Genomic DNA, 15439 nt, shown 5'->3' with positions numbered 1-15439 from the left:
ATAAAAGGTGCACAGTTCTACAGAGAGCAAATTGGAAGTCATATGGGAATAAAAAGGCTTTGAAAAGATTTTCTGCAATTCCCATACCCATTAGAGACATGTATAGGTACAATTTACATTGAAAGTGCATTTTTATGTTAGGAAGAAAGAAAAGGGTAAATTCCCTAAGAATTGTTGTTCCTCTCTTTTTTTCCCTCATAAATGACTAAATTGTTGCCATTATGAAGCAATGCTATGCATTTAATGTAACATGTAATCAAATGAAAGTTTAGTATGAATGGTTTTAAAGCATCATTCTTATCTGAATCTTTTCTTTTAAACAGTTAAGATTTAAACTTACACATAGGCAAGCCTAAACAGAGTTTACCTGCATATTAAGCGTGTATATATTTTTCTGTACTGTCACTGACATATTTGAATGTACTGCTTTAAACTTCTCAACAGGCAGTCTCCCCTGCTCTCCCCATCATGTTCTGAAATCCTAACTTCTATACCTAATACAAAGCTACAAATTATGTTAGCGGGTGGTTGGAAACAGTGTGTGCCATGAGAATGAAACAAATACGTATGTATGTATCAGTTTGCTAAGTTTTATTGTCATTATCCTTCCAGTCTCTTAAATTGTGATAGTTTGTTGCTCAAATTGGTTAGTGTATCTTCAAAGCCTCTGTAGTACAAAGAAGCATTAAATGATCTTGTTCACTGCTTTGCATACAGTAGGCAATCAGTATTTGTTGAATGAATTTCTAGTCTGACTTTCAGAACTTCATATAATCACTTTTGTTGTAGGGTTGTATTCAGACTGATGAGATGCTCTTGGAGGAAACTTCACCTGGAGAATGAAGTGACATCACTGATGAATTGAAAATTACCATTGACACTGATTTAGGATTAAAATATATCAGACTTTGTTCAACATTTAAAATTGCATTAACAAAGCACACAAAAAATCCCTCACGCTGTTATCCTTAGTTTTCACTGTGCTGGATACTTTTGAATGCATACATACAACTTTTTATTCTGCTTTTAAACTTTGATTATTTGTAAACTCTTCCACATTAGATGATCTTCATAATTGTCATTTAAATGGGTGCATACAAATCCATGTGGTTGATGTAATATAACTCACCAGACTGTTTGCTCAATCCCCCTTTTGTTATTAACCAAACTTTACAAGTAACATCTTCCACATTATTACATGTCAAGAAGAATATCCCAAGAGTGCAATTGCAGAGTCAAAAGCTAAGGTACACTTATTTTTATTTCATTTTTAATTTTTTTCCTCCAGAGATAACGACATACAGTACTGTATGAAAAGCTTTTCACACATTGCTCTCCAAGGTTTATCTTGTTAATAATCCTTTAAGGCAGTATTATTATCCTTCTATCCATGTGCTACAGCTGGAAAAAACCCGAGCAGGCAGGTAACCTGATCTTCACCAGGTGAGTCCTGGATGGAAGTGGCAACTACGATACCAGGAGCAAAACATCCCTGGGGATTGGCAGGAATCTTCGGTATGGAAAGTGTCTTTTCCCTCCGCGAAGCTACATTCCCAGAGGGAGCGGTTCTAACCTTGTTCGCCCCATCCTCTCAGAGTCCTGCACGCAGTGGAAGACTAATAAAGGGAGTCCGCGCTGCACGGACAAAAGCTCTCCCTTAAGTGGGCCGGACACTAAGCCCCTCCTTGCTCCAGAGAGCTCCGCGCTGCCACTTATTTCCTTTGCCGACTCCCTCCTAAAGTTCTGCGTGGGACCTTCTGCTGCAGGGAACATCTCCCTGACCGCGGGCGCCTAGGCCGAGCCGGGCCTCGCGCCCCAGCGCCGCGGGCACCAGCGCGCGCCCGCCCAGGCCCCGCCCTCCGGCCCCGCCCCGCCCCGCCAGCCCCGCCTCCCGTCTCTTCCCCGCCCCCCGCAGCCGACGAGTGGCGGTGGCGGCCGCAGGACCGGGTTTGCTCAGACAAGAGGGCGGGTGGAGGAGGAAGCGGCCGATCCCTGAGTCTGCTCCGGCGCCGCCGAGCACCGCCCGCCCCAACCGATCAGCCCCGTCGGCTCCGGGGCCTTGACGAGCCGAGAGGAGGGAAAGGCGCAGGCGGCTGCGTGGAGGCGGCGGGGGCGCGGGCGGAGGCGGCGCGCCCGGCCGCGGCTGCCGCTTTGTTGTGCGGCCCGGGCCGAGGAAGGAGAAGTGGGAGGAGGGGGGAGCTCGGCGTCCCGCTCCCTCCGCGGCTCATGGCGACGACGCTCGGCACATCCGGGACCCTCCGGCCGTGGCGGCCGCGGCGCCGGCTGCTCGGGCCCCAGCCCCGGCCGCTGTGGTGACTCTGTCGCGCCTCGCCGTCGCCCCAGCCCCGCCTGCCGGCCCCGCGCCGCGGCCGCTGCCCCGCCGCCGCCGCCCCCGCCGTCGGGGACATGTCTAACCCTGGGGGCCGGAGGAACGGGCCCGTCAAGCTGCGTCTGACAGGTGAGGGGGGGTAGGGGGGCGCGCGGGCGGCGGGACCCGGCCGGGGCAGCCGCGGGGTGGGCAAGCCGGCGGGGGGTGTCTGTGGCCTTGGGAAGGGCCAGGGTCGCGATCAATGGTGAGTTTGGGGTCGGGGACGTGGGAAGGCCTAGTTCAGGGAGAGTCATGGCAAAACCACTCGCCCTTGTTGGGAAATTCTTTAAAAAGCCAAGGGTGACTCGGGGGTCTTTTGTTGAGGGGAGGGGGACCCAGGTTGGAATTCCAGGCAGATTTGAGGTCGAAAAGCCTTGGCCGAGGAGCACGACTCTCCCGGAGCCTCGGGGAGCAGCCCCTGGGCTGCCGCCCAGGTGGGGTCGTTGAGGGGATCAGGAGCTCCTGTGCGGGGATTATTGAATCCGGTGGTTGACGGCGCGCAGTAAACACTCCTTAAAGATGGAGCGCTTAACGGGAGGGTGTGTGTGTGTTCCCTGGTTGTTAACTTGTTCGCCCACTTGTGCCCGCGTGCAAAACCTTCACTTTCTGCTGCCAGTCTGAGCAGCCGGTGCCACACACCTGAAACGTACGTCCTTGGGAGGGAAGGAGACTGAGGTTGACTTTTCCGGTGTGTCTGCCTGATCCCGGCGACTCCGGCGTATTGTACACGCTATGTTTTGGAAGTGTTTGATTGCAGGGTAGCATGTTTTGGGATGTTCCTTGTAGGCCGCAGAACTTGTGTCTTACTTCTAACTCTAGACCGGCTTTACAAACACGCTTTTTTTTTTTTTTTTTTTTTTTTTTTTTTTTTTTTTTGTACATTTCTAAGGATGTGCTCACATAAACTTTCAAGCGGAGTTTTTTCTCTGACCCCAACCTCCCTCCGCTTTCCTTTTTCTAAATGGAAAAGAATGTCTGGAGGGGTTGCTAGATAGAAGGCTGCTCTTACAAAGTGTTTATGAGTCCAAGTGCATTAAATCTTTAACATTACAGGTCCATTATGCTTTATAGTGCCATTTTTTTTTTTGGTATTCTTACACGGTCTTGTTGCCTCATTTTAAGGAAAAAAAATTTTTTTGGTTTGAAAAAAGATGATTGAAATCAGCATAGTTATCCTAGTTTCACCATTCACTATTAATAAATTACCCACGTTGATAATTGGATGTGTGGTGAGAAAGATCATTTTCCTGAGGATCTGTGTGTGTGTGGGTGGGTGCGTGTGTAAGAATAAACTGTAATTATGTTTGCCTACGCTAGACTTTGAGATTTATATGGACTAATTTTGTAATTGAATGCTTGTGTGTTACATCCCAGTCCACTGGCTGAACTTTTGAGATAAAGACTTGCAGTGAACTTGGTATTTGAGAATTTAGCCTGAGTGTATGTTGGCTGCAATTTTAAAAATATATTTCTTTCATGACAGTTTTACTTTTGCTAGGGAAAACTGCAAAGAATCATTAACTGAGTGTTTCTTAATGGAAAACCTGGATTAGGGGATGCCTGTCTCCCCCATTCAGTTTCCTTATTTTCATATGAATCAATGGAAACCTTTATAAGAGATGTTTGTTGCTTTAGAGTTTTATCTACTGCTGTTCCTCTCCAGAGTCAGTCCTGTGTCAGTGATTATGGAAAGAACCTGTGATTCCAGGTGTGCAGAAAGCATCAAAAATAGGCTATTGGCCATTTACTTCCTTCTAGCCTATATACATAATGTGAAAATGAGGAAGAAAACAGGGATTTTTACTTTCTGAAGATAAAATGAGTTTGAGGTTTTTTTTGTGTGACTCAATAGATCTAAAAGTGTTTATCTGTGGTTTCCTGACTGCAAATGATACATTATAAAAATTCATGAGTAAATTTGGGAGCAAAGATTACACTTATTTTTTGGGGGGGAGGGACACGACTGAATTTATAGACTGACTTTGTATTTTTAGATTTTTCTGAGGAATTTTAAATATACTGTGTCCCCTTAATTGTAAAAACAGTTGAGGTACTCTCAATTTCTTAAAATGGTTGGGAATTTTTCTCTGTCATATTTTAGGAGAAAACTATTCAAATATTAAAAACATTGCCCTCTCCCTTTTGGTTACATATGGTGAATTTCTTCTGTTTTGCCAGGAAAGTTAACATATATTTTTCATTTTTGTTCATTTACAAATTAGATGGTATATATTTTAACAAATAGATCTCAAGAGCTGGATTCAATTAGCAGCTTTTTAGGACATAAACATTAAAGGGTTAGATGGAAAAGATTGTTTTGACTGACTGGATAAATGACAGGGCTGTGTTTGATGTGTGTCCAGGAATTGGTCTGGAGCTGGTGCCCAACTTTTCAGTCCATCTTGAGAAGCCAAATAAAATATTTAACCTAGGCCTCGTTTTGTTTTTTTTAAAAAAGTTGATTCTTTGTTAAGACCTTAAGAAATGTTTGGCATACCTTTAGACTAAGTGTTTAACAGTTCATTTAGATCCGGATTCCATAATAGAGGAAAATCACTATTAAAAAAAAAAAAGTAGATCCCACAGCGATCTTTTATTTGGTTTACAATATACTGGGGCTGGAGGATGCTTTAACATTTTTGGTTTTTGCTTTATGTTAATACCATACCAGTATTTTAAATTTATAGAGTGTCTTTGATTTCAAGGTGCTTTCTGAACTGTAGTTACTCAATTATATCCTTAATACAGAGTTGCCCCTTTACTGAAAGGTGTAAACAATTCTTACATGATGACACACACGCACACACACACACACACACACACACACACTTCTTGCATGATGACTCGCACGCGTGCACACACACACTCAGACACACATATACACAAACTGAAGGAGAAGAAATATTTGAGCTATGAGATCTCTGCCCACAACAGATATTAGAGTTTTCCACATATTATTCCTAAGACCACAATCAACTAGTGAACTGTTTGGTATTTGTTGATGCTAAGAAGGTAGGGCTAATTTAATACTAAATTTAAGATTCCTCAGGCCATTAGTGGTTAAAATCTGATTGGGTCCATCAAGCTACTGTTCTTCATGACACATTAACACTTGGTCATTAAAATGGGCCCTATGGTAAAGCTATCAGTTTCAGCAAGTATTTCTGGAGCAAATTGATTGTGAAATGTGAAATTTGTATGCATTATACTTATGAATATCTGATATAGGCTTTTCTTAAAATGGTTTGGATAGAACCTATTCTTTGTATTTGGTTATAGTAAAGAATTTGGGGTAATTTTTGTTTTATATCGTTGTTTTTGAAAACCAAAGACTGGAAAAAGCAGTTTTGTATAATTTCTAATATTTAAAATTCTTAGATCTGGAGAAGTAACAGATTACTTCTCCAGAGCCTTTTTGTAATTTAAATATTTTTGTACGCTCCTCATGTTATTAATTTATAAAACTCTTGGCAGTAATGAGGTTAACCTTGTCTATCGCTGAGTGAAAATTAACTTTAAGTCTCACTTTAGATATTATGGCATCTTAGTATTGTTTTCTGCCATATTTTATTGATTCAAGGCTTTAAAAATTGCAACTTGATCATAACTCACAGGTTTTTAAGTAGGAATGTGCCTGTAAACCATAATGACTTTTTCTAGGGGTGTTAGTGATTGGAATATCCGCAATTCATTTTATTTTCTTGGTGTCTGAAGAGGAAGCCAATCTGGCGTAGCACCTTCCTTTTCTCTTTACATTATCTCTTCTAGTCTAACCTTCATACAGGCAGTTGGACCTGCCTCGGTGCTTCATGTAGTTTAGTTTTCATTTGTGAGTCGTGTGTGTGTGTGTGTGTGTGTGTGTGTGTGTTTTCCTCTTGAATTGTACCTATCACAACTACTACCATCATTTATTTAGCGTATAATTTAGCATAGTCAGCATATAACTTAATTTTTAAAGTAAATGAAGGGCTACATTTTAGGCACACAAGATTTCTATTTAGCCATTTTTGATGTCTTTTCAAGATTTTGAAAGCTTTTAAAGATATAATATACCCTACTTTTTTCAAATAGACCATATTTAACAGAACTTAGTATTTTATTTACGATTCAGCATAATTTTGAGTATAAATTATTGTGCTGTAGTGTGAGGATATCATTGTGGTGTGTAGAGAGACCTGTTTGACCCTGGCTATGTGGTGATACGCTGTTTAACCGTGTTCTTAACTGCTTTGCCCTCATTTTGTTTTTGTTACTTTCTCTAAGAATACTGGACCCTTGAAATATACATTTGCAATCAGCATTGTTATGTGTTTCCATATGACTGACACGTATTGAGTGCTTATTAAGTGCCAGATACTCTATTAAATTTACACCTATTATCACTTTTAATTCTCACAGTAGCTCTAAGAGAGAGGAGAAAGTTGGAGAGGTTAAGGATACATCAGAAGCTAAGTTGTCTCGAGAGTCTGTTACAAACTTACAAGATTTTGTGTGGAAACATAAATACTTTCCATTTATTTGGAATTAGCCTTGAGATCCTTGCTCCTTTTTTAAGACTCATCTCCAGGATTACCCTCATCCGTACGACTCCCTTTGACTTGAATTGGCTTTTCCTCTGGAGCTCACTGCAGGGCATTGCTGTTTCTGTCTGTAAACTCCATGAAGGCAGAGTCCTTGTTTCAGCATGGATTAAGAGGTTTTGGCATATTATGGAACCAATGCTGAAGACACGGAAGTAGTTCTGTGTAATTCTATATGTGTTCCTTATGGCTAATGCACTGGGTGTGAGTGGCCAGAAATGAGGCTATCGACAGGGACAAACCCATTTAGGGCCTTGTTATATTTTGCCAAGAAGTTTTTTTTTTTTTTTTTTTTAAGGAGGTAGGAATCATTGAAAGATTTTAAGCTTTGATATATTTAATGTTTAGAAACAATCTTGGGGCAGCAGGGAGGATGGACTGGGATGGGAACTGAGAAGACTGATTTTAGGACAACCAGTTAAAAGGATGTGACCGCAACCATTGTTCATGTGTTTTTCTTGTTTTCACTTTTATTTATTTCCAGATTTTGTTATTACAGATAATTGCTATAAACATTTTGGTGTAGATAATTTTGCTTTTTTATTTTTTTTAAAGGATGATTTTCTTAGGATATTTCCATAGAAAGTGCTATTGCGTTCAAGGGTTTTTGAGGTCTTTTTAAGGTTCTTGATTAATTTTTTTTCTCAGGCAGCTTCCAAAAAAATTGTGCCTATTCAGAGCGCGTGAATGTCCCTTTTCACTATTCTGTTATAAACATTGACTCTCGTTTTTCAATTTTTTTGCTAATTTCATGGCATTTAGTCTTTAAACATTTACTCGTTAAGTTGAATATTTTCCTATTTACTAATTATGTTTCTCTTTGTTGACTTGTTTGGCCCTGTCCTTGTTACCACATTTCCCTGAAAATAAGGCCTACTCCCAAAATAAGCCCCAGTTAAGATCATCAACCAGATGGACGTATTTAGTACGTTATGACGATGTTCCAGAAGAAGATGACATGACTGTATTTGAATAAATGTAGATTGTTGTACATGAAAAAATAAGACATCCCCTGAAAATATGCCCTAATGTGTCTTTCGGAGCAAAAATTAATATCAGACCCGGTCTTATTTTCGGGGGAAATACAGTATCTGTTAGGGTCTTAGTTTTTTTCCGTACTGATCTGCCTGAGAATTAAAAAAGATATTAGTCTGTTGTCATATTTGCTACAAACATTTCTCCCAGTCTGTTACTTGTCTTTTGATTTTGACCATTTTTGGACATCCAGAAATTTGTTATTTTAGAAGCCAAATCTGTCCAACTTTTGTTTCTCCTATTATTTTTATACTTAGGAAGGCCTTTTTCCTCAAGAGGCTTAGTAAATATTTAAATGTATTTTATTTTAGTGTTTCAAAAAATGGTTTAGGAAGCTATTTCTCTCCAAATTGCTATTAATCATCTCATCATTATTTATTAACCAATTCTTCCTTTCCACAGTGATGTGATTATCTTTTTAGTTATGTTAAATTAGTTATAGTAGAGTCAGATTACCTCTTGTTCAGTGCCGTACTATGTTCATTATTTTAGCTTTATAATTTATTTTAGTATTCTCTTTGTACCACAGCATGTTTTTTGGTATTTTATATATTTGCTTTTCCATGTGAATATTAAACTTATTAGATTTAAAAAGAAATTTCACTGGGATTATAATTAGAATTGCATTTGGGAGAAGGAACCATTTAAGTGTAGTATTTAGTTTTCCCACCTAGGAGCATGCTATGTTTTTACATTTATTTAAGCTTTTGTCCATATTACTCAGGACAGTTTCATAATTTTCTTCCTCTATTTTAATGTAATTTCAGCTAATTTATATTTGTGGCATTTTCATTGTATATTCTAATCTTGATTATTGCTTGTATTCAGGAATGCAGTCATGTATTTTTGGTTGATTAGAGCAATTTTGCTGAACCTCTAAGCCTATTTTTCACTTGATGCTAGTTTTCTACGTATCAGTATTTGGCATTTTTTTACAGTTGAATGTTAACATTTAAAATTTTTCATTTCTTTTTGAGTTTTCCCACTAATGTATGATCAGTTGAACAAAGTTAGGAATTTTATTTAATTTGTTGCTTTTTAAAAAAACCACATTTGACAAGACATTAAGTAGCAACATGTATCTTAAGTTTGGCAGTTTGATTTCTTAGTGAAAATTGACAGCAGACATAAAACTTCACTTTTAAAATAAATCTTGATGATTCATTTTAGGTAGGAATTACTGCACTGGTGATTGCACAGAGGGCGTTTCTTTCTTCCCAAAAAGTTTCCTTGTGCCCCTTCATAGCCAGTCTCCTCCCATCCCTACTCCTTGGCAACCACCCATTTACTTTCTGTCACTATAGTTTTGCCTTTTCTAGAATTTTATGTAAATGGAGTCATACAGTATATAGCCTTCTGGATCAGGCTTCTTTCACTTTGCACAGTGCTTTTGCAATCCGTTCATGTTGTGTATCACTTGTTTGTCCTTTTTGTTCTTGAGGAATAATGTGTTGTATACCTACACCCCATTTTGTTTATCCATTCACAAGTATCCACAGATATTTGTTTCCAGGGTTTGGCCTTAAAGCTGCTACAAACATTTGAGTACACTTCTCTTTGTGAACATGTTTTTATTTCTCATGATTAGGATTATTGGATCGTATGGTAAATATGTATTTAACTTTAAAAAAAATTTGCTAAACTGTTTTTTTTTCCAAAGTTGTACCACTTTGCATTTTTACCAGCAATGTATGAGAGTTCTAGTTGCTCCTAATCCTAGCTAACACTTGCTGTTGTCAGTCTTTGATTATGGCCATTCTAGTTGTGTAGCAATATTTCAGTGTAGCTTTAATTTTTATTCCCTTATTGACCTATAGTGTTAAGCATCTTTTCATGGATTTGTTATCCATTTATCTTTGGTTAATATCTGTTCAAATCTTTTGCTTATAGTTTTAAAATTGGACTGTGTTCTTATTATTGAGTTTTGGCAGTTCTTTTTGTATTCTGGATACAAGTCTTTTTTTAAAATGAAAATTTCAAAAAATTTTTAATGGTAGGAACAGACACAAGTCCTTTACCAGATATTTTCTCTATATTGTGACTTTTTACCCCCTCAATAGTATTTCAAAGAACAGAAGTTTTTAATTTTGATAAAGCCTTGTTCAACTATTTTTTCTTTGTGGTTCATGCTTTTTATGTCCTAAGAAATCTTTTCCTAATTCACAGTTCTAAACATTTTCTCCTATGTTTTCATCTGCATTGTTTATAATATTAGCTCTTACATTTAGATCTATGACCCTTCGAAAGTTAATTTTTTAATATGGTGTGAGAGGTAAGGATAAAGGCTTTTTTTTTTTTTTCCTTTCCCATATGGATGTCTGATTTTCCTAGCACTGTTTGTTAAAATATTTCTGTTTTCCTCCATTGAATTGTCTTGGCACCTGGGCTGAAAATCAATTGACAATATACATATAGTTCTATTTCTGGACTGTATTCTGTTCCTTTTATTTATAATTCTGTCCTTTAGAAGTTTATTATCTATAACCCACACTATCTTGATTTCTGTAGCTTTAATGTAAGTCTTCTGATTTCAAACATTGATAAAAAAGCTTTTGTAAACATTTTGATAAGAATAGATTAATAAGCATTATTGAGTCTTTTGTTTATTTATTTTTATTATTAGTTTCAGGTATACAAAACAATGTAATAGTTAGACATTTCACCCCCCTACATAATTGAGTCTTTTAAATTTAGCATCCTTTAGGACCTTGTAATGCTTTAGAGCCATTCTTTCATTTGTATAGCCAACAAATATTTATCAATTTCTTGACATGTCCCAGACATTATTTTTGTTATATGGTATCATGGGTGGAGATATAAGAAATCAGAGTAGACACGGATTGGACTCTCTTTTTCTTTTCAAAATTTTTATGATTATTTTTATCTCTCACTGGTGAAAGTGGATTGCAACAAGTATGACTTAGGAAGGTTTGCCTGTTGACCAGCTAGCAACCCTCCTCAATTCATTTTTAGAAAAAGGTGGGCAATAGAAAATATATAATTGTTTTATTAAATGTGAACTGGATCATGAGTTTTTAAACTTGTATTTTTTATATTATGATTATGTATTTTTTTTCTATCAGACCAAAGAAAGGAAGCAACTTAATTTTATTAAAATCTAAGCAGACTTTTTTATTTGACCACAGTGCATTCCTGGGAACTGTCACAAAGCAAACATCATAATGTAGGTCTTACTTACTGCAAAAGATATACTTGGTAATTTTGTGGGAGACAGTGAAATGTTGTGGGAAGAGTATAGAACTTGGAGGCAGAAAATTTGGGTTTGGATATTAGTTATGCCACTGATTAGCTTTGTGTCCATAAGCAAATTACTTATTTTCTTGGTGCCTCTGCTTTTAGTTATAAGTGCATGCTTTAAATGACAGTGTTATTTATTTTAGGATTCTGCTGGACAAGATAAAGTGTATGTAAAAAATACTGTTAAAACTGTAAATTATTATGTTAATGTATTTTGTCATTTTTGACCACACTTTTAAATAAGTTAGTCATAACCAATTATATGTTGTTTTATAGGAGCAAGTACAACATTAATATAGGTATTGATTTAAATGGTATCATGCCTTATAAGATAGGCATAAATGTCTTGTACACTTTGGGGTACCAGTGTATCATAAAGAATTCATTCATATAGTTAAATTAGCAACTATGTTATACTTTTATTTTTAAATAATACAGCAAACATTTAGAAAATTCATTGTATTTACCCCACACTCCTTATGTTTGGTAAGAAGTAGAGGAGCTTTGGAAAACAGTTTGAATGGCTCAGGATTTTAGAGGTGGGGGAAATGTTTGTATCCAAGTCTTTAATGAACTAATACATTTCCCTGTAGCTTGCTGCCACTTTCAAAAGTAGCCTGTAGTTTCACCTCTTACCAGTAGGTGGGGTTATTTCTACACAGGTAGATGTCAACAGTGAGGAAAGACCTGTAAAACTGCAACGTTCAATGAGTGTAGTACTTGAAATAAATGGAATTGGAGAATTAGAAACTATCAAAGGTGATGCTGCTTCTAATGAAAATTCCTACTTTAGGATAAATTTTCTTATATAAACTATGTGCTACATGTTATTTGTTATATTAGAATTCCAAATATTCGTGGTTAATTCTACTTTTATTTTTGTATGATCTATGTCATCATGTTGTCAATATAACTTTCTCTAGTGAAGAAAACTTACTGATTGATTGGACCATTCTGAATCATATGAACCTAATACTATAAATAAAGTTGAAAGAGTTGCTTTTTAAAATTGAATTTTAGAAATTTTATAAAGGAAGATGATGGAAAAAATCTTTTTTAAATTGAAGAAAAATAAAATGGCGTTTGATACATTGAAAATACCGTGTCTAACCCAGTACTCGGTACATAGTACATCTTCAGTAAATATTTGTGAGTTAAAGAATGATTGACAAAATTGGAAAAAGCTCACATGGTCTTAAGAACCTCATTTGAAACAAATAATAGGCTCTCTGTGATGTCATTATTGAATTAACTGACAGTTATACCTTAATAATTTTGACAATGTTAAATTATAAAAATATAGGACTGAAGTATTTATTCGTTAATATTTGACTTGATGGATAGAACTCTTACCATATTCTGTAGAATTTACTTCCTAACAAAGTAAAGAGCAATCTGATATTCACTGCCAAAACATCTGTTTTTGCAATGTCACCTAAGAGAAATTACACATATAACTAGTCTGTCAATGTTAGGAAGATAGTTTTCTTTCAGGGTTCTACAGTTTTAAAGTGTTCTCATTTATTATCAAATTTAATTACTATTCTGACCTTAACTTCATAGGTATTCTGAATCAGTGACAGTGAAATGAGAACATTGTATTTGATGAAATTTTTTCCTTACATCGTAAGAAGAGAAGAGTAATAGATTTTTGATGGAACAGTTGGTGCAACTATTCTAGTTCCATCAAAATGAGGCTAGTTGTACCAAAAGTCCTTTGTAATAAAATAGGAATCCTTATGTATTTTAGTTTTCTATTTCCTAGTTGTTTTGAATTTTTCTCATTTTAGGTAGATAGGAGAGCTTAAGTAAGAAACCAGGTTTTTTGTTACTTTAAAATGGGATTGGTGATGATAGTTTAAGTTTCTTCTGATTTTCACTTTGGTTAACTCGTAAGTCTGTTTTCTTTAACTAGAACAAGGACTTGGGATGGTGATGAAATATTCATAGTCATTGAACATTTGTTGAGAGTCTTACATGCACCTGTCATGGAGGTGTAGGCTCTGGGATTTCAAGAAGAGGTTTGGACCCTGATATTGCTCTCAGGGAACTTGCAGTGTGAACAAATAGAGATGAGATTTGATGGATGAAATAACTAGTCAGTGCTAAAGTTAGCGGTACACGCAGTGAGAGCGAATGAAATAAAAAGAAGGAAAAGCTCATGGATATTTTTAAGGGAGTTCACTTTTCAGATTCTAAGATTGATTAGTCTTTCATATTTCTTCCTTCTATTTACAAAACAAAAGTATGTCATCCCACGTAGTATCCCGAATAGTATGTTGTCCCGTGGTGAGAGGCCTTCCAGGACGCCAAAGAGGCAAATCAGAATATTGGTGAGACTGTTGAGAAGGCAGTTGACTCCAGTGATGGATTAACATCTTTTCACAAGTCAGATGGTTTCCAATCCTTAATTTTCAACAAAATTGAAAAACCTGATCAAGTTGTTAGCTGATCAGTAAAAGTAATTTTCATAAAAACAGAGAAGTCAAATAAATGCCATTACTTTTCAGAAAGTTAAAAAAATTTAAATGATTATTGTAATTTTTCCGGGGGCATATAACTCAGAAGAATTAAAATAGTTTGATGACATTGCTGTAATAAAAGTCATATACATATTTATGTGAGTAAGTTTTCTTAGCACTTATATTTATAGTGAAAAATAAGAATAGAATAGGAATGGGATATTTACAATAAATAATATTCACTCATAGATACATGAACTAATTGGAAATAAGAAAACTCCATCCATCTCATGAAGAGATGCATTTCCAATTCTTCTTTTCCTCCTTTTTCCCTCCCATTTTTTGAACAATTGGTTTGTTCTCATCAGGATGCAGGAAAGTCTGTTTGGTTGGTATGTCTCAGTCTGTCTTAAACTATAGCTCCCCCTGCCTTTTTTCTTTGAATTTATTTATTATAGAAACTAGGTCTGTTAAAAATTCATCTAAAAACTATGATTTGGTTCTAGAGTTGTTTCCCATTATTCCTGTGTTCCCTTCATGCTCCTATGTTGCACCATTCTGAACTCCTCACCTTTTCTTAATTCTTTTCATAGTTTCTCGAATTTCCAAGTTTTTGACAGTGCAGTTTCCTTAGACTCTATTACTTTCCTTCCTTAGTCTTCCTTCCTAAGACATAGTTGAGGCATTATCTCCTCTGAGAAGTCTTCCGATTTCCTCAGGCTGAGTTAGGCTCCCTCTCTCTCAGTTAGGGTCCAGATAGGAAACAGTTAACATTCCCAGAGTAGGTGAAAGAGAATGCCATTAAGGGACTACTTACAACGAATAGGCAGAGTTAAGGGAATCCTGATGAGGAGCAGGAATAGTGGAGCATGTAGGGACTAGCAAGGATAGGCAGTGGTGCCATCTTTGGGCCAGAAAGGGCGAAGGGAGTGAGTAATTATGGGAACCCAGAGAGATCCTTGCAGTTGCTGCTCATTTACTGAACCCAATTTGAAGCCAGAGGGCAAGGGAACCTAGTTTAAGGTTAGCTTCCGAGGACACCAAGCACTGAACAAAGGATAGAGAATGGTTCTGGAGGAGCAGAGAACAGCCAACACACCCTTATTTATACTCCTTAAGTACTTTAGCATACTTCTTTGTATCGTCGTATTGACTTAAAAGGCATTGCTTGTATTGGTGTTTTCCCCATAGCGCCATCAACTCCTTTGTAAGATATGAACTGTCCCTTGTTTATAGTTGTGTACCTACCGTGCTCATTAGATATTTGTTAATTAAATGAATAAAAGTATAAAAAAGAAATGGATGAAATACATAATTTAAGTGGCTACACATACCTACTTAGTGGTAATGTGTAGTGATTCTTACCATGTTTTCCCGGAAATAAGACCTAGCCAGACCATCAGCTCTAATGCGTCTTTTAGAGCAAAAATCAATATAAGACCCGGTCTTATATAATATAATATAAGACCCGGTCTTATATAATATGATATAATACCAGGTCTTATGTTACTTTTTGCACCAAAAGATGCATTAGAGCGGATGGTCCAGCTAGGTCTTATTTTCGGGGAAACACGGTAGTTCAAAAGAGAGTAAATCTAATATTTGCTTGTTCGGCAGTTTTGATGCTTCTGCAGTAACTGGCTCACTAGTTTTGGTTGAAGAGAGCCCAGGGATTAGGCCATAATATATTACTACATTGAGAAGGATTATAATGTAGATCTTTGAGTTTGCTGCTC

The 15439-nt window shown here is 37.1% G+C and overlaps 1 protein-coding gene across 3 annotated transcripts in view; it reads left to right on the top strand.

Moving 5' to 3' along the window:
• The first annotated feature begins 2325 nt into the window (after positions 1–2325).
• The window catches only part of SMURF2 (SMAD specific E3 ubiquitin protein ligase 2), a 90815-nt gene continuing 77701 nt past the window's right edge, over positions 2326–15439 (top strand). For all 3 annotated transcript variants that reach the window (XM_074319449.2, XM_074319450.2, XM_088802325.1), the window contains exon 1: positions 2326–2458. In XM_074319449.2, the coding sequence (XP_074175550.1) occupies positions 2407–2458 (52 nt within the window). In that variant the 5' untranslated portion in view covers positions 2326–2406. The remainder of the gene's footprint in view (positions 2459–15439) is intronic.

The sequence above is a fragment of the Rhinolophus sinicus genome, chromosome 12 (assembly GCF_057876585.1).
Source record: "Rhinolophus sinicus isolate RSI-liver-muscle chromosome 12, RSI-T2T, whole genome shotgun sequence".
Lineage (NCBI taxonomy): Eukaryota > Metazoa > Chordata > Mammalia > Chiroptera > Rhinolophidae > Rhinolophus > Rhinolophus sinicus.
Note: the sequence above shows the minus strand (reverse complement) of the source record. Positions and strands in the feature narration are given on the sequence as shown.